At 46.0% G+C, this 20,673-nt stretch overlaps 1 protein-coding gene across 2 annotated transcripts in view; it reads left to right on the forward strand.

Annotated features, from left to right (window-relative positions):
- RBM11 (RNA binding motif protein 11) overlaps positions 1-20,673 on the forward strand; it is a 206,057-nt gene that overhangs the window by 162,987 nt on the left and 22,397 nt on the right. For both annotated transcript variants that reach the window (XM_078656210.1, XM_078656211.1), the window contains exon 4: positions 8,733-8,829. In XM_078656210.1, the coding sequence (XP_078512336.1) occupies positions 8,733-8,829 (97 nt within the window). The remainder of the gene's footprint in view (positions 1-8,732; positions 8,830-20,673) is intronic.

A 20,673-nucleotide genomic window follows, 5' to 3' on the forward strand; every position in this document is an offset into this window, starting at 1 on the left:
GGACATCTGGCCCTAAGTGAAATAAGAAACTAGGGCTAACAATTGATTTAGAACTATCCTTGACACCGCATCTCAACAAGGTATCAAGTAGCACCTTCTACACTAACTGGCACATGCATAAACCATGCCATTCCTTATCAGCAAAAAATAAGATTCGCTAATAAGGAATAGCAAAAGGCTATGCATGACTCTCCGAGGTCACTGTGCCCTCCGATGAACAGTCTCCTGGCTTTCCCCTTCATTTCTCAAGCAGATTTTGAGAAATTGGCACTAGCCATCACCTCGGGATCTCCCCTTGACCCTTTACCCCCGAAAATCTGGAAAGCATGCAGGCACGAGTTATTCCATACCCTTCGGATGATTTGCAATCAATCTCTTAGCTGTGGTTTCGTCCCTATCCCATGGAAGCAAGCGCTCATCACTCCGCTACTAAAGAAACCTACGCTGAACCCAGAATGCCTGTCCAACTTCCGCCCCATATCACTTCTGCCATTTCCGGCGAAGGTGCTTGAACGTTGGGTCAGCAATTGCCTCTCAACCCACCTCGAGCAACATCACGTTCTGGACGAATTCCAATTTGGTTTTCGCCCAGCCCATGGCACTGAAACTGCAGTGCTCACTGCCATGGAAGAGCTTCGAATGCGTGCAGACAGGGGCCAAGCTGTGGCCTTGATCTTATTAGACCTGTCTGCCGCATTCGACACTGTCAATCATGGGACCTTGCTTGAGAGGCTGAGAGAGGCAGGGATCGATGGCACGGCCCTGCTCTGGTTTCATTCCTATCTCAGTGACAGAAAACAGGCTGTATCCCTCCCCCCTTTCCAATCGGTTTTCTCTCCTGTCCCTCACGGTGTTCCCCAGGGCTCCTCCATCAGTCCGATTCTTTTCAATGTTTACTTGAAACCACTGGTCACTTTAATTAAATCGCACAATATGACTACAGTAAACTATGCGGACGATACCCAGCTCCTTTTCTCTTGGGAGGGCGAAGATTCCATCTCTTTAGAAGCCTTCCATAACTGCCTAAGAGACACCGCAGGCTGGTTACACCGGAACTCCCTCCAGTTTAACTCCTCGAACACCGAGGTTCTGTTCTGTCCCGCGAGCCGCATATCCCGCCCTCTGCCTGCTGAGTTTTGGCCCCTGGAAAATACTAACAATCCGCTACCTGTTACCAGTGTTCGCAATTTGGGCGTCATGCTAAATCACCAACTGAGCATGGAAACGCAGGTTTCAAGAACAGTCGCCACCTGCTCAGCCCTTATGCGCTCACTGCGCAAAATCCTGCCTCTATTACCACCTTCAGCCCGAGCATTGATAGTCAGGTGTACTGTTCTCAGTCGCCTTGACTACTGTAATGCCCTCCTGTTTGAATCCCCTGCGACATTGCTGGACAGACTCCAACGAGTTCAATCAGCTGCAGCCAAACTGGCTCTTGGCTGGACCAGGAGATCCTCGACCACCGCTGCCTTGGCCGAGCTGCACTGGCTTCCTTTGAAGCAACGTATTGCCTTCAAAGTTCTTTGCCTGGTCTTCAAGGCCCTACACGGTGTAGGACCTAGACCTCTCCAACGTCTGTTCTCGTGGTATATTCCCACCAGAACACTTAGGTCCGCAACCGCTTGCCTTGTTAAAGTACCCAGATGCAAGAAGGCCAGGATAGGAGGAAGATCCTTCAGAGTAGCTGCGGCCAAGTTTTGGAACAGTCTGCCTGCCGATATTCGTCAAATCCCTCACCTTCTACCCTTCAGGAAGCGAATCAAAACATGGCTCTTCCCCTCTAAGTTCTAGCTCTGAGTCCGCTTGCCCTTAGTTCACCCTCTCGCCTGAAAATCTCAGGAGTAGTTACTAGCGCCAGGATACCTGCCAGGTGACAGCCGCGCTCTATAAATATTTTAAATAATTTAAATAAATAAATGTAGAAATCACTTAAAAAACTAGTGATGTCTAAACATTCCTTAATTGTGACTCGCAAATTACGAGTCGCAATTAAGGAATACCTCCCCATTCATTCCCATGGGCCTAGAGGCCCATAGGAATGAATGGGAAGACATTCTCAATTTGCGATTCTCAATTAGAGAATCGCAAATTGAGAATGCAATTTCAGGGGTACCAGGGTGTCAAAAGGAAACTCTGTTGCACCCCTGAAATCTGCATATGAGTACATCTTGCAAACACACATGCCCCAAGGGCGGCATGTGTGTGTGTGTAAAATGGAAGTTTTTGCAAATTACCATGAAGTTCAACTTCATGGTAATTCGCTCCCCCTATTAGCAAATTCGCTATTTTTTTACTTTAATACATTGCATTTAAGGAATGTCAATTTGAGATTCCTTAAATGCAATCACAATTTAAGTAATCGCAATTTAGCGATTTACTTAAATTGCGATTTTTGCATTTGGGATGATGCATCCCAAATGCTAAAATACTAGTCGCAAAGGGGCAGATTCTGAGAATCTGCCCATTTGCGACAGTTCTTTTGCTTTGATGCATGTGAGCCAATGAGACTACTATGTCACATCTTCCCTTACCTTGGATACCAACAAAAGCTACAAGCTGTCTCATGCTCATAAAGCTCTAAACTTGACTATTCCACCTGTCTATACCTAAACGCAACCGTACACAGAATACAACTTATCAAATATATGCTGCAAGACCTACACTACTAGATCCTGTTGCGCTTGCTTAAGACATTATCTGCTGAGGGTATTATCCATTAATCAGTACTTTACCAGGCCGTAAAACAGCCATCACCAATTAAACAGGCATGAAATAACTAAAAAAATCTGCTACATAGTGCTGGCAAATTGGAGTATTCTAATCTAGTCTACCGCTTCAGGTCCCGACTATCTATATACTGTGACCACTTCTTTTACATCTCACAATGACGATCTCAGGCATACTGACAGTCAATGTATACCAATCAGATTAGCTTTATTCGATTTTAGTTTAAAAATCATAAAAGCAACAACAGTACATTAATAAATACCTTAACAATTCATTACACGGTTAATATCAATTATTAAAACAGGATTAAATAGGTGTGACGGGTCAACTAATCAATATAAAACATTTCATTTCTTTATCAAGTAGGACATCTCTTGAAACAAAAAGGGTCATGCATACAGTGCCACAAAATAGCTTAAAGTTCAGGGGAAAAACATCAAGCAAACCTATGTCAACAGTTTGCTTGCTAGGTACATAATACCGTGTCAATTGGACTAAAACTCGTGTGTTGCCTCTTTATAAATGGTTCTCCCAAAATTCAATTTTTAAACAGAGGTTCGAATCTATTAGAGGCTAGAGGGTTAGTGGCACAAGGTGCACAGGATCCCTTTCTCCAGGAGTTGTATTTCTTTGTCATTACTCTTGGTAACACCATCCACTCCGGATCTCCGATCGACCGCTGCCCCCACCACGTCTTTAACAAGGCCGACTCCATCATCGCACCCCAACTCCGGGACGTCATCAACTCCTCCTTCAACACCGCCACCTTCCTGGAGAGCTGGAAACATGCCAAACGCCCTACTGAAGAAACCAACAGCGGACCCCACCAACCTCAAGAACTTCCGCCCCATCTCGCTCCTCCCATTTCCTGCCAAAGTCATCGAGAAGACCGTCAACAGACCGCTTGCAGCCTTCCTCGAGAAGAACGGATCCCTCGACCCCTCGCAGTCCGGTTTCCGAGCCAACCACAGCACCGAGGCCGCCCTCATCGCAGCCACCGACGACATCCGAGCCCTGCTCGACAACGGGGAAACAGCGGCCCTCATCCTCCTGGACCTCTCTGCAGCGTTCGACACTGTCTGCCACCGCACCCTAGTTCAACGCCTCAGCAACATCGGTATCCAAGAAAAGGCACTGGAGTGGATCATCTCGTTCCTCGCCGGAAGAACACAAAGAGTCCGCCTCCCCCCGTTCCGATCCGAGGCCACCAAAGTAATCTGCGGCGTACCGCAAGGATCATCGCTCAGCCCAACTCTCTTCAACATCTACATGAGACCTCTCGCAGCCATCGCACGCCAACACAACCTCAACATCATCTCCTACGCCGACGACACCCAGCTGATCCTCTCCCTCACCAATGACCCCGCCACCGCCAGAACCAGCCTACACGAAGGGATGAAAGACGTCGCCGAGTGGATGAAGAACAGCCGCCTGAGACTGAACTCAGACAAGATGGAAGTCCTCATCCTGGGACCATCGCCCTCCGCCTGGGACGACTCCTGGTGGCCTCCCGCCCTGGGCACCGCTCCGAAGCCAACAGACCACGCACGCAACCTGGGCTTCATCCTGGACTCCTCCCTCTCGATGACCAGACAAGTCAACGCCGTCTCCTCGTCGTGCTTCAACACCCTGCGCATGCTCCGAAAGATCTTCCGCTGGATCCCGACTGAAACCAGGAAGACGGTAACCCAGGCACTCGTCACTAGCCGACTGGATTACGGGAACACGCTCTACGCGGGAACCACAGCCAAACTACAGAAAAGACTCCAGCGCATACAAAACGCCTCCGCCCGACTCATCTTGGACATCCCCCGACGCAGCCACATCTCCGGCCACCTGAGGGACCTGCACTGGCTCCCCGTCAGCAAAAGGATCACGTTCAGGCTCCTTACCCACGCACACAAGTCTCTCCACGACCTGGGCCACAAGTACCTCAACGACCGCCTGACCTTCTACACACCCACCCGCCAGCTACGCTCTACAAGCCTCGCCCTCGCCGCCGTACTACGCATCCGAAGAGCCACCGCCGGAGGAAGATTTTTCTCCTACCTGGCAGCCAAGACATGGAACTCCCTCCCCATCCACCTCCGGCTGACACAGGACCATCTCGCCTTCTGGAAACAACTCAAGACCTGGCTGTTCGAGCAGTAGCGGACCCCCTCCCCCAAGCGCCTTGAGACCCTTCCGGGTGAGTAGCGCCCTATACAAATGCTATGATTGATTGATTGATTGGTAATGGAGTGTGTAGGAAGCTCGGGTAGAAATCATGCAAGTCCCAAACGCCGATGGAGCCATCTCCTTCTTTGGGCTGGCAAAATCGTAAGTAGGGGACGATGTTCCTATTCTTAAATTTGATTAGCACCAAGTCCCCCGATATGTGTTTCGGCAGCATACCTAGCAACCCCACCCTCCTGACGCTCAGGATTCCACCATCTAAATCAGATGGCAAAGGTCTATTGTTCTGTAGCCAAAAAATAACCTTATTTAGCAGGTCCTGATGAGTTTCGTGTTTCCCCTGGCTGAGTGCATGGGCCCCAGAGAGGACAGTCACATATGGGGCGGCTTCGGGAGGTAAATTAATACGTGGCGTTCTTTCTAGAGCGGCTCTGGCCACTTTGTGAGTTATTAGCGCAGGTTTTAATGTTACTTTGGAGCCAGTTGAGGTAGATGTATTAAGAGGCGGTAATTGAGTTTGGGTATTCTTACATGTAATGGGCTTAGACTTTTCAGGGTTGATGGGAGGATTAGGGCAAATAGTGTTGCTAATTTATTGGTTGGTGGAGAATCCCTTTTAAGTATTTTTTCAATGCTGGTCAGCCTGTCCCCCAGGTCATGAATTTTTATAACCAGAGGTGATATGGCAGATATTAACAGTTGCTTGAACTGAGCCAGTAAAGTCATTTGAAGGGGCGATACAGGATCATCTATTCTATCCACAGCCTTATCCACCATTGATGTGATTGGGTTAGAGGGGGAAGATGTAAGGCAGGTGCACAATTATTGAATTTTAGATTGGTTCTCGTTAACATTTTCCCCATCATGCTTCCTTTTAGTAATGGAACCCCAGGGCAGTGCATTTGCTTGAGTGTGATCTTTATTTGAGGGTAGAGGTACGTCCCGCGGAGTACCATTTAAATTGTCAAAGTCACTGCCCATAGTAGGGGGGGCTGATGAATCCGGGACATATTTAGTGCCACACATGGCATTGAGCTCCTCCCAGATGGACATGACTAGTAAGCAAAATCCGATAAAGCAACAAAAGCTGTACAGTAGAAGTCCGATAGTAAGAAGCGTCTCTATACCTTCTCCTTGGAATAAGTCAGGTGGGGTGGCCCGTCCCGTCCTCTTATGTCCTCTGAGGGCCGTAGAGGGCCCGCCCTTTGCCCGGGCTTTGCCCCGGGCACTCCCGCGCGCGACTCGCGTGGCGAGAGGCGTTCCTCGCTTATCCGGCACCTCCGGGCGCGAAGGTGTCGTCAGGGACGCGACTCGGCAGCCGGGGCACCTGGGGGTTGTGGTTCAGTCTCCCCGGTGTCAGTAGGCGTTGTGCGATTCAGCCGTTCCCCTCACGGCGCTCCCCTGGACAGAACTGCATCGGCCGTTGCCCTCACGGCGGGTAAGTGAGCAAATCAGATGTCCCCCTGACCGCTCGGCGCTCCTCGCTTATCAGGCGCCTCCGGGCGCGAAGGTGGCGTCAGGGACGCGACTCGGCCGCCGGGGCACCTGGGGGTTGTGGTTCAGTCTCCCCGGTGTCAGTAGGCGTTGTGCGATTCAGCCGTTCCCCTCACGGCGCTCCCCTGGACAGAACTGCATCGGCCGTTGCCCTCACGGCGGGTAAGTGAGCAAATCAGATGTCCCCCAATGACAATCAAATATGAGATGATGGTAACACATCCATCCCAGGAGTTCTCCCCACCATTTCCCTGTCCAGCTATGAATATGCTGAGCCTTAAACATGTAAACAAAATGTCTCTGATTGAAGACCGCAGTGCAGTGTCCAGCTAAGTGGAATAGGATCACAAGAAATACCATAAAGAAATCTGCTGTCCGCTTACTGAAAACCATAAATAGTGCATCTGTCCTTCATACCTCTTCATCCACCTCACTGCTAAGTGTTGCATCCCATAGCAGGATTCCTGCACCTCAGTAGTCTTCAGACATGACAAGGAATTACTTCAAAAGCAAAGACGACACCCTTCCAACCCCACACCTTACACGGTGCAACATCCTGCCCATGTAGGCAAGCATTTCAGTATCCCAGATAGAGGTAATACGCTCTATATATGTTGCAGTACAATACATGCATTATATATGTTTCCCATCTTTTACCAATCATCAGATGAGTTTGTTTTTTGTATAGCTGCCTTGTGTGGTGCAATATGGTGCGAACATCAAATATGGTCTAATGTACTGTTGACCAGTTCTTATACCGCGGACAGCTATTGCTGCCAATATACAACTGTGATCTGGCGCCTTTCCTGAACTGCAGAATAAGATTTGGATTATCAAGGTATTTGAGCAAAACACCAACCTACTACAGTTTCATTGCAACAAACAAGTATGGGCCCCTTTCTAGACTGCCTTTATGATCCTAATTCATGCAGAAACAGGAATTTGCACATAAATTGTGTAGGACACAATACAGAAGGAGTAATTTTCCCTGTTTACCTTTTAAAGAAAAGCATAGAGAATTGGGACTGGGAAAACTGATTATGGGAATCTGTACACATGCTCCTCATTCTGAGTAGAAAAGCTCTGAATCTGGTGGTAGTACTGGACCAGGTAAATATCTCATCCTAATAGGCTAGAATTTCGACATCCCAAGAGTTCTCGATATAGTAGTACCAGTAGCAATGGTGGTGTGAAAAATACTGCCTGTTAGAAGTTGAACCCTGCAGGTTCACTAAGAAATAAAGAATTACTGATGAAATTGGTAATTTCAGGTCATATTTCCCCTGGCAATTCCTCATTTCCCCATACTTTCACACCTATTTCAGTTGTTTGCAGCAGCCAAAATCTCTGGGTGTATATAACAAAATCTGATATGCCTGCAGATGGCACCATTCCAAGGGTCTGGTTTCTACTGTTTGCTTTGTGTGATGTTCCTTGGTTTGCCACAGAGTAGGTGTACTGTAGCAGTTAAGAACTGCTCGAACATAGGTCAGTGGTTCTGACCTCGCAATTTGGATGTGACCGCCCATAGGGCAGTCTGAAACATCCATTTTAACTTGGCAGCTTGTGAGGCGGGCGAAAAAGCCCTGCAACACAAGCTGCCATAGTAATTTGGATGTTTGGAACCAGGCCTGTCCCGTCTGGGAGGCACCTCACAGTGCCTGCCACAAGGTGCAGGGATGTTTAGGCGGGCACCAAACTCACTTTCTGACAGCCTTTCCATGTCGGAAAGACCAACAAGGAAAGGCTGTTGGCAACCGCCATTGTAATCCTGATGGTAGAGCCGAGGCGGATTACAATTCTGCTTCTCTTCCAACGGGCTCGGTTACCACATCAGAAGAGAAGTGGAATCCCCCAGCAGGATTTCCTCCGACCTCTTTCATCATAATACGGCAGTTGGAGGGAAACACTCGATGTCCGGCAGAAAGCCTCCGACAGACTGTTGGAGGCTTGCCGCTCGACATCGAAATCAGGCCCTTTGTAGTTGTTGGAAGTCTTCATAAGCTTGTGTTTGGAAATCTGTAACCCCTTGGCAGCAGCACATTTTCTCTGTTAATCATAAGTAAATCTAGCTAAGTATGTAGCCATTTTCCAATTGGAGAAAGTCCAGAATTTTTTTGTCTAGTGCACAGCATGAAAGTGAGCACATTTCTCAGCATCTGTAGTAGACTGAGTTAAAAATATAAAACTTATTTTGCTTGTGTTTGTTGTGCTAAGCAGATGGATAGAGCATTCTGTTTTAGCTATAAGACCAATTTAATTGTACGAAGACCGTATTATTTATACTGCCTGTTGAACCTTTAAAAGAATATTTTACATGTTCCTTGCTTCCACAGTAATGAATGGCCGTCTGACAATTTTGCGTTTCCGCCTATCTATGGAACACATGACGCTCCCTATTTCTACCCACCCCCTTTCTTTTTCCAAGGAGTGGTAAGTCTGTTTTCATTGCAAATGTTAAGTTTCTAAGTTGTAAACACAGTTAGGACATATGCTGCAGAGAACAATACATTTCACACCTGCATACGACTGCTAAGACACTCTTGGTTGAACATGGATGTGGGCCCATTGTCCCCACACATAGGGCCTGATTCACAAAGATAACTTACACTTTGATTTAAGTTTACAGTTTTTAGTACGTTTACTACTTTTCAGTATTCACAATCTGAACTTTTGTAATAACTTACACTTTTATAACTTACACTTTTATGGTAACTTACAATTTTGTACTAAGTCCAGCACTACACATAAACAATCACTGGTATTGCATAACCCTCCCATTGGAAAAAAAAATGGAGGTAGGGACCCCTTAGGTACTAATGTTAAATTAAATATTTAAAAATATAAACAAATGAGTTAATGTTAGAAATATATAAAATAATACATATTTATTATTTAATAATAAAATATGTAAACTATTTTGAATTTAAAAAATAATGTAACCATAACTGGTTACAGTGTTCCAATGTTTACAAATGTAACATTTATTGTTACATTATTTTTTAAATTCACATAGGCTATTAAATATTTTATAATAAAATGTGTACTATTTTTAGTTTTGTTGCTACAAAGTGCATGTTGTGAATGCTAAAAATTCGAAAAGTTAGTCAAAAGTACAGTGACAAATCAGGCCCATATAGTGCAGGGTACACTTCATTAAGATGTGTGTGTCAAAAATCAAATAATATAGTCGATTTTCAGTATATTTTTCTCTTCATCATAGGTGAAGGAATAAAAAAAGGGACCAGTTTCTTTACACTTCAGAAATATTTAAACCGACATTTAAGTATAATTTCTTTAGCTGGTTGAGGATTTGTTGGCTTTTATGATGACCCAACCCTTATTTTTAGATGCAGTAAACAACTTTTGGAGGGACTAACAAAAGAGGTAGCAAGCATAATGTTGTACTAGACCTGCACATCCTGGAAATCTGTAAGAAAAGTAATGGTGGGGCCTATAGCCATTCTTGAAGCCTCGTGGCTTGTCTGCCATTAGCAGATTAGGGGTCTGGAGCACAGATTTTCCAAGCACAGAACCCCTCATACCAGGTGACCCCCTTCAGTGACTTTTCTTCACCTGCCTTTCTCATTTATTTAACTGAGGGAGAGAGTTCAGGCATACATTTCGCTGCTTTGATTGTGTCTGTGGCCCAGCTAAGTATCACACGTATTGTGTTCGCGTAATTACATTAAAATGTTGTACTTCAAGTCTGATATTCATCAATATGTCAATGGTGAGGTCAATTGTGTTTTCTTTAAAACTGTTACTCTGGGTGCTGATAAACTGTGCCCGACCTCTGGCTAGCTGCACCATTGCGGAGACTCTAGACCTACCATGCTCCTACATCTAAACTTTTCATCTTGGGATTACTCTTGCCCTGCAGTTCCAAATTGGATATGTATTACTAGCTCTCTGCCGACAGACAATGTAATTTGGGGCTTGAGCTTACATTCGTGGAAAGGACATTGCAATCGATTGCATGTGTGATGGAGGCCAATGTCTGAAGAGCCTAGCTAGGCTTCCCAGGATGCAGAGTCCAGATCTGTGCAGAATGTTAGTGGCCAGGCAATTTACGCTAGTAGTGCAAATGGTCCAAATACGACGAGAACAAGAAGGGCCTATGGTAGGTAAGCAAGAGCATTTTAATGCCCCCAAACCAAACTGCCCCAGGCCACACAGCAGCTATCGTAGTGAGCCACAAGTGTTTGCAATGAGTTGCTGTTTATTGTTGCCACTTGTACTATTGCCAGTTATCACAGGGCACTAGTCTGGGTTAGAACATTTACCCAAATCCACACTCTCACTGCTCCATCAGGATTCTAGCAAGCCGGGCCGAAGAGGCTGAAATGCCAGAAACCGGTCCCCGGTAGCTTGTCTCCTTTCTGGTGAAGAATTGGCTTGGTAGTTTGGTCTGCCCTGTTCCCATGATGCACTGGGCCAGGGACAGACTAATTTGCATATAGCCAGGTTCTGAGCTGGGATGGGGGAGTGAGATAGATAACGGTGATGAATCAAGCCCTGATCTTTGGACTGGGTAAGAGTGGTCTGCTTAATTCAGACACTCTGTTCATCACCACCCCCTTTTCTGTATCGTTTTTGGCCACTATAGGTGTGGCAGGGTATACTCAGACATGAGTCCCTTTCTCACTGCTCCATCAGGATTCAAGCAAGCCGGGCCGAAGAGGCTGAAATGCCAGAAACCGGTCCCCGGTAGCTTGTCTCCTTTCTGGTGAAGAATTGGCTTGGTAGTTTGGTCTGCCCTGTTCCCATGATGCACTGGGCCAGGGACAGACTAATTTGCATATAGCCAGGTTCTGAGCTGGGATGGGGCAGTGAGATAAATAACGGTGATGGATCAAGCCCTGATCTTTGGACTGGGTTAGAGTGGTCTGCTTAATTCAGACACTCTGTTCATCACCACCCCCTTTTCTGTATCGTTTTTGGCCACTATAGGTGTGGCAGGGTATACTCAGACATGAGTCCCTTTCTCACTGCTCCATCAGGATTCAAGCAAGCCGGGCCGAAGAGGCTGAAATGCCAGAAACCGGTCCCCGGTAGCTTGTCTCCTTTCTGGTGAAGAATTGGCTTGGTAGTTTGGTCTGCCCTGTTCCCATGATGCACTGGGCCAGGGACAGACTCATTTGCATATAGCCAGGTTCTGAGCTGGGATGGGGCAGTGAGATAAATAACGGTGATGGATCAAGCCCTGATCTTTGGACTGGGTAAGAGTGGTCTGCTTAATTCAGACACTCTGTTCATCACCACCCCCTTTTCTGTATCGTTTTTGGCCACTATAGGTGTGGCAGGGTATACTCAGACATGAGTCCCTTTCTCACTGCTCCATCAGGATTCAAGCAAGCCGGGCCGAAGAGGCTGAAATGCCAGAAACCGGTCCCCGGTAGCTTGTCTCCTTTCTGGTGAAGAATTGGCTTGGTAGTTTGGTCTGCCCTGTTCCCATGATGCACTGGGCCAGGGACAGACTAATTTGCATATAGCCAGGTTCTGAGCTGGGATGGGGCAGTGAGATAAATAACGGTGATGGATCAAGCCCTGATCTTTGGACTGGGTAAGAGTGGTCTGCTTAATTCAGACACTCTGTTCATCACCACCCCCTTTTCTGTATCGTTTTTGGCCACTATAGGTGTGGCAGGGTATACTCAGACATGAGTCCCTTTCTCACTGCTCCATCAGGATTCAAGCAAGCCGGGCCGAAGAGGCTGAAATGCCAGAAACCGGTCCCCGGTAGCTTGTCTCCTTTCTGGTGAAGAATTGGCTTGGTAGTTTGGTCTGCCCTGTTCCCATGATGCACTGGGCCAGGGACAGACTAATTTGCATATAGCCAGGTTCTGAGCTGGGATGGGGCAGTGAGATAAATAACGGTGATGGATCAAGCCCTGATCTTTGGACTGGGTAAGAGTGGTCTGCTTAATTCAGACACTCTGTTCATCACCACCCCCTTTTCTGTATCGTTTTTGGCCACTATAGGTGTGGCAGGGTATACTCAGACATGAGTCCCTTTCTCACTGCTCCATCAGGATTCAAGCAAGCCGGGCCGAAGAGGCTGAAATGCCAGAAACCGGTCCCCGGTAGCTTGTCTCCTTTCTGGTGAAGAATTGGCTTGGTAGTTTGGTCTGCCCTGTTCCCATGATGCACTGGGCCAGGGACAGACTAATTTGCATATAGCCAGGTTCTGAGCTGGGATGGGGCAGTGAGATAAATAACGGTGATGGATCAAGCCCTGATCTTTGGACTGGGTAAGAGTGGTCTGCTTAATTCAGACACTCTGTTCATCACCACCCCCTTTTCTGTATCGTTTTTGGCCACTATAGGTGTGGCAGGGTATACTCAGACATGAGTCCCTTTCTCACTGCTCCATCAGGATTCAAGCAAGCTGGGCCGAAGAGGCTGAAATGCCAGAAACCGGTCCCCGGTAGCTTGTCTCCTTTCTGGTGAAGAATTGGCTAGGTAGTTTGGTCTGCCCTGTTCCCATGATGCACTGGGCCAGGGACAGACTAATTTGCATATAGCCAGGTTCTGAGCTGGGATGGGGCAGTGAGATAAATAACGGTGATGGATCAAGCCCTGATCTTTGGACTGGGTAAGAGTGGTCTGCTTAATTCAGACACTCTGTTCATCACCACCCCCTTTTCTGTATCACACTGGGGACTAGTGGCTTGCTTTGCGAGGTAATAGAAGGATAAACTGCCCGCTATGTCGTTATTGAGAGGACTACCTTTGGAATGAGGAATAAACGATGCCTGTGAATCAGAGCTCATTCTTGGTATGATCATTACATTAAGTTGGCAACAAACAATTCCTGGTCCCACAATCCCTATGGCACCTGCTTTGCTTGATTGTGCTGTTTTATCGTCATTCCTGACTACCTGCCATCGCAACTAACCGGTGGTTCCCTCATCTCAGCTCCAGTTCTGTCAAGTTACCTTGATGGAGTAGTTCTTCTGCGTTACTGATAGCTCAGCCAACACCAATTTGCATTCATTGATGTCCCAGCCAACTCTTTGGATCCTTTGATTGCAACGCTCTTATAAGTTGGTGCCTGTTGATGTGCCTGTCAGATGCATTTCCTCTGCCTGCCCACCTCATTTCTTCCATTGCATATTGGCTCTGATGGTGATTTGTTTGAGCTGCCGTCTGTTCAATGCTTCTTCATTAACCAGAGATATTTTTGTATATCAGTCTGGTTTCGTGATTGCTTCCTTCTACTCATTTAGCTTTTTCTAGTCCGCTTGATAGCTGTGTTTATACTAGCATTTTGTTTTTCGTTCACAGCAAATTGGTTTATTCATGTTCTTTATTTCGTACTTTACCAAAACTCTCCACTATTCCAATCAGTTTAAGCAAATGATTATTCTGATGTTCTTACTGCAAAGTTGGAAAGTATTTAAAGAAATATTGTATACTGCTTTTCGTTCTTTGCACAATTTTGGGAACAGTTACCCAGTATCACTATAGGAACCATACAAGGGAGAGCCACCTATTAAATTGAGTGTATGGTTTTCTTTCTTCAATAACCCAAAGCAGCCCTTGCAATTGTGTAGGACCAGCCCTCCTCCCCCACCCAGGGAGAGGGCAGGAGTGGGGGATGGGAAGGGGTGCAAGTGTAAAGCACTGCTGCTTTTGTTATTGTGGGCCGATATTTCAGAAAGGCTGCAAAACCGTCCCCCGGTAACAAAAATCCTGCTCTCACTTTGCAAAACTGGCTCTCACCCTTCCAGCCTCTTGGGAAAGTGCCTGATGCCCACTATGGCCAGTACAGTCCTGTATTGATGGCTTAAGGTTTCATCCTGAAAGAAAGAAAGAAAAAATACCTGATGGTGGATAGGTTTGAAGAGTAAGCTGGATTTCAGGATTTACCCCCTGTTCCTCAATCAAAAGAATCAGCCCATGAAGCAGCAGTCGAAGACCTTGATGAATTTCAGGTTGCTATCAAATACCGTGATTTGAGGTTATACTCAATCAAGCTTTGTCGTGGATCGAGACAAATTATTTTCCTGGGAACAGCAACCCAATGAATCTATTGATTAATACATTGCTGCACTTCTTCTTGGGTTGCCCCTTGAGTTAATCACAGAAGCTGTTGAATTCAAAGGAGACCAGCTAACTAACAGGAGTAATGACGAGAGTACTGGAAGAATTTTTAGGCTTCAAGAATCCAAGGTTGGCTGTGGCTATTGAGATAGCCAAAAGTGTAGAATGTACTAAAATATATGCTAAAGAATTGCGCTCTGGTACTGAAGTATTATAATCTGGTAGCAGTGTGAATGTTGATGAGCTACGAGAGTAGAAACATAGCCAGATAGCAAATACCAACAAAATTGAAAGAAGCAATTTTTTATAGATGCAGAAGTACTTAACATTTGACGAATTTTATAAAAATGCCCAGTCTTAAAAGTTTATTGTAAACATTGTGCTTGTAGAGGACATTTTGCTTTTGTTTGTAAGGAGAAGACTGATGTGTTTTAAGCCATTGACACCTTAGTTTTTTAATCTTCACAGACACCCATTGAGGAATGCAACAAGTCGATTCCCAATCACGGTGACACTGATATTGCTGATCTAGATGATGATTAAATAGTGTATAGGTGTTAATGTTTCCATTGATGGTGTTCAGTTAAATCTTCTAGATTCTAGTTTCAACATTTCAATAATGACACCACCTTTTTTGTAAGTGGCCTAAATCTTTGGATCTGCCTATTACCTAGAGATTCACATTCTAGGCCATGAGACGTTTAGGCAACTAATATGCTGGAATACTTTGTTACAGAAATGTTATTGCAGAATAATGGGACTGAAGGCAAAGTATATGTTGCTGAAAAATTAATTGATATTTTAGAATGACTATAACTAGGAACAATTAAAATTCGTTGAAACCTGGTGCACAGCAGCAAGTCTTACCTACCTTAGTCAAGAAACATTGCACAGATGAGCTTGTTACTACTGAGAAAGACCTACATGTCCGTAATCATAGACTCCTGAATGAAAGTTGCAATATTTTGGATACTTTTCATGAAGCTATTTCTATTAAGTTGGACATTTGTAAGGGGGCACCAATACTGTTAAGGAAAAGGATAATTGTATTCCTGTAAAACATCTGTGAAATGCACCTTTAGATGTGCCAAAGTATGTGTCCTGTGCCTTCAAATCTGTGGTCAAGGATGATATAATTGAGCCCATCAACTCTGCATTATGTGCTGCTACCTTAGTGGCAGTATGAAATTAAAATGGGAGTTTAGGGGTTTGCCTTGACCTGAAATCAGTTAATCAAGCTGTTTGGGTGGATAACTTTTCATTTTCTCAGATTGAAGATTTGTGGAATAAGTGGACCAATTTTTCAAACTTGTCATGCAATCTACATATCAGATTGAGCTTCCTAAAGATGGGTTCCACCTTATGGCTTTTATTACTGCAGCTGGTCTATACCAATATTGTCACCGGCTGTTCAGACTTGCTGCCACATCAGTTTTTCAGAGGTTAGCTTCTAACCTATTTGAGAATCTAGGTGTTTGGTCACAATTCAAGGTAATCTACTTGATCAGTTAAGACTTACCATGACCACATACTTCAAAAGGTGCTGATGACTCTGAACAAGGCTGTAGCAACGCTTAGCAAGGATAAGTATGACTTTGGAAAGAATACATTGATGAGACTATTAGGCTGTTAAGGGAATTCAACCCCCCTCATTACTGAATTTGAAGGATGCCATACCTCAGCCAAATGCAAAAACAACAGTTGATGGACAGAATGTAGAACAATGTAATACACTCACCCCAGTACAGAGATCTGGGCCTAAATCCATCGTTTTTTTGCACTCCACACCACCCCAGTTCAGACATGGCGATATGCAAATCAGCCTTGACCCTGTGCCTCATGGGAACAGTCCAGCCCGAACTGCCAAGCCATGTCTTTCCTGGACCAGAATCAAGAATCCTAGTACCGGTTTCTGGCTATCAGCCGTCTTCAGCCAGGATTATTCCGAGTTGTTTTGAAGTACTGTGTGGAAGGCTGCAAAACCCCCACACATGGACATCTCTGGGAAAAGGTGCAAGGGTATTGTGGACCAGGATAGCTTGACTCCAGAGTCCACCACTGGAGTCAAGCTATCCTGGCTGAAGACGGCTGATAGCCAGAAACCGGTCCTAGGATGCTGGATTCCGGTCCAGGAAAGACATGGTTTGGCAGTTCGGGCTGGACTGTTCCCATGAGGCACAGGGTCAAGGCTGATTTGCATATCGCCATGTCTTAACTGGGGTGGTGTGGAGTGCAAAGAAACGATGGATTTAGGCCCAGATCTCTGTACTGGGGTGATTGTATGACATTGTTCTACATTCTGTCCATCAACTGTTGTTTTTGCATTTGTCACCCCGAGTGGGATGGTTATGCTCAGACGTGAGTCCCATGCTCTCCACACCACTGGAGTCAAGCTATCCTGGCTGAAGACGGCGGATAGCCAGATACCGGTCCTAGGATGCTTGATTCCCGTCCAGGAAAGACATGGCTTGGCAGTTCGGGCTGGACTGTTCCCATGAGGCACAGGGTCAAGGCTAATTTGCATATCGCCATGTCTGAACTGGGGTGGTGTGGAGTGCAAAAAAAGATGGATTTAGGCCCAGATCTCTGTACTGGGGTGAATGTATGACATTGTTCTGCATTCTGTCCATCAACTGTTGTTTTTGCATTTGTCACCCCGAGTGGGATGGGTATGCTCAGACGTGAGTCCCATGCTCTCCACACCACTGGAGTCAAGCTATCCTGGCTGAAGACGGCTGATAGCCAGAAACCGGTCCTAGGATGCTTGATTCCGGTCCAGGAAAGACATGGCTTGGCAGTTCGGGCTGGACTGTTCCCATGAGGCACAGGGTCAAGGCTGATTTGCATATCGCCATGTATCTCTGTACTGGGGTGAATGTATGACATTGTTCTACATTCTGTCCATCAACTGTTGTTTTTGCATACCTCAGCCAAATCATCAGAGAAACAAACCCAAATCTTATCTTGGTTTGTGTGAATTTTACCCAACATTAATGCATGGGTTGAAAGGGAGGGAGTGGAACAGACTACATCTTTAGGCCGAATAGCCCAGGAGAAAAGACAATAGTTAGGAGCCAAATAATAACACCTTTTGTATAGCGCCTGGTTACACTAGGCAACAGTGTGTCCCCGCGCTTTAAAACTAATTACTAGCACAAAACCCCAGAGAAAGAAAAGCCACTGAAGGAAAGGGCAAGAGGATCTCAAGATTTGGGAAAGAGGTAAGTTTTCAATTTGCGCCTAAAGCTTCCTTCAGATGGCTCCATCTGGAGCTTAATGGGGAGGTCATTCCACTGTTTGCTGGCCAAATAGTTGAATGACCGTCCACCCATCCGCTGGATTCTGGGCACCTGAAAGAGCATACGGCCCTGAGATCGTAAAAGACGATTGGGGTGGTACTTGGTAAGTAGCTTTTGTAGATAGATGGGACCTCTCTCATAAGCAATGCGATGAGTCATACACATGCTTTTAAAGATGATGCGCTCCCGTATAGGGAGCCAATGGAATTGCACTAAAGCTTGTTTCCCTGAAGATCTTCCCGAGAGGTTAAGAGCCAGTCTAGCTGCCGCGTTTTGGACACATTGAAGCCTATGCAGGCCTTTCCTACTCAGACCTAAGTATAAGGCTTTACTATAGTCGAGGTGGGGCGTCACCAGAGTATGGATTAACGTTTTCCTGCTATTAGCAGGGAGAGAGTCCAGGGTCTTGCGTAAGATCTTAAGAATCCCATAGCATTTCCCTGCTATCCCTCTAGTGTGGTGTTCAAAGGATAGAGTCTCGTCCAGTTTGACCCCTAAATTTTTAACCTGTTCCAATGGTTTAGGGATGGTGCCAAGTTCTTTAGGCCACCATGCCGATGACCAAATGGATGGAGATTTCCCCAACACCAAAAGTTCAGTTTTGTTAGCGCTGAGGCGTAAGCAATTAGTATTCATCCATCCAGCTAATCCGCTCAGACAGGCTGTGAAATTGGCTGAGGCCTCCTCCGGAGGCTGAGACAGTGTCACTACCAGCTGGGTGTCATCAGCATATGACACTATCTCAACCCCGTACGCCGCAACCAGCTTGGCCAGGGGTGCCATATATAGATTAAACAAAGTCGGGCTCAAAATTGAGCCCTGAGGCACCCCGTGTCTGAGCGAACGCACTTTGGATTTAAAAGGAGGACAATAGACTTGGAATTGCCTGTTCGCCAAGAATGAACGCATCCACTCGTGAGCCAGACCCTCGCTGCCAGCCTCGCTGAGACGAGAGAGCAGCAGGGGGTGGGAGACGATGTCAAATGCCGCGCTCAGATCTAGTAAAAGGAGCGCGGCTGTCTTCCCCTCATCAACTCTGCTCCTTAATAGCTCGGTGGAGAAGAGGAGGGCCGATTCAGTCAAGTGGTGCGCTCTAAATCCTGACTGCGAGGGATGCAGATGCAGTCCGCTATCCAAATATTCAGAGAGCTGCTTGTTAACTATCTTTTCCACCACCTTAGCACAGAAAGGCAGCAGCGATATAGGGCGATAGTTATCCAACTGCGCAGCACTCAGATGTTTTTTTTTTTTTAGGGGAATGACCTGCGATATTTTCCAGTCTTGGGATATGTGGCTTGTTAGAAAAGACTGTTTCGCCATGAGGCCTATATGAGTCGCCAGAAGCTCGGCTTTATTCCTGAGGACGTTGGGGCGAGCCACATCCTTAGGGGAGCCAGATTTAATGCTGCGGATAATATTCAGCAACTCCCTAGTGTTGGGCACCACAAACTGATTAAGGCACCCGTTGGTAGTCCTCTCACTACTGGTGGAGGTGTCCCTAAGGGGTTCTACCAGTACCTCTGGAAAGGTTTTATATATATTGTCCACTTTCTGCACAAAAAAATCAGCAACAGCTTCACACATATCTGTAGAGTGCAGATCAGGAGCTATAGTTCTCTCCAATGAGGTGAGTTCTTTGTAAATAACAGAGTTCTTTAGTAGAGTTCTCAGCCAATTCAATTCTGTTCTTTAAGAAGTTGCGCTTAGTAGATCTAATCAGTTTATGATAACTCTTTATACTCTTTTTATAATTGAGTCTAGCCACCTCCTCATATTTACTGCGCCAAATGCGCTCCAACTTTTTGCATTCCGTTTTAAATGCTTTTAAGTCAGTATTGAACCACTGAGCTGTTTTCGAGCACCTCGCTGGGGCCTTGGTAGTCCACGGGGCAGTTTCATCTAAAGTTCCTGACAGCTACTTTTCATAGTCTGTCCAAGCTTCGTCTACACTATCTTTTAGTGGGGGCTGCCTCTTTTTAGAGCCAGCTCTAACTCGTCCTGCTTAATTTTCCCCCATTGCCTACGTTTACATACCATCGGTTTGGTACTAAACAATAGTTTGGACTCCCCATGGATGGTGAACTCCACCAGAAAATGGTCTGACCATAGTACCTTACTGGGGGGTTGCACCGCCACCCCCTCCCAATTGGCAAAGATCGGGTCCAACAGATGACCTGCTTTATGGGTAGGAATCAGGGATTGAATGTTAAGATTGAACATTTTTAAAGATGCAAGTAAACTTAGAGCTTCCTTGTCGTTTTCATCCTCAATATGAAAATTGAGGTCACCCAAAATGAGGAACTTATTATACCGTAGTGCAGGATGGGCAATTACTTCCATCAGCCTGTCCAAAAAAGGCGACGTCCTACCTGGCGGACGATAAATCAAGTAGCCATTAATAGCCCTGTTATGGCGGTATTTTATAGTAAATAGAGCAGCTTCACATTCTTTAATTAATACTGTCTCTAAAGTGCATGACAAATCCAGTTTATGAATAATGGCAATACCGCCTCACCTCTGTTTGACCCGGTGTAGTCTTATTATCCCATAATCCTGCGGGAGTGCTTCCAATATATCTGGATTGGACTCTGCATCCAGCCAAGTCTCGGTCAGGAAGAGTGCATCTGGTTGTTTTTCCACCTCGAGGTCATAAATATCCAGCTTATGCTTCCTAAGAGAGCGACAGTTAATCAGTAGCATGTTCAAAGACTCTGACTTACCCTCTACAGTGGTGTTATTAACTGGGTTGTACCGGCAAGTCTCACAAATCAGGGGTAAGCTATCAACGTTCAGCGTATGACTACAGGCTCACTGGGTGGGAGGGCGGAGACTTATTAACTGGTCTTTGGAATAACTGACCGGTTTCAGGGCATCAGTGGTAATTTGAGCAGAGAATTGGGCCCCTAGCCCCTTCCGGCCCTGGACGGGC

This window comes from Lissotriton helveticus, chromosome 8 (genome assembly GCF_964261635.1).
Source record: "Lissotriton helveticus chromosome 8, aLisHel1.1, whole genome shotgun sequence".
Lineage (NCBI taxonomy): Eukaryota > Metazoa > Chordata > Amphibia > Caudata > Salamandridae > Lissotriton > Lissotriton helveticus.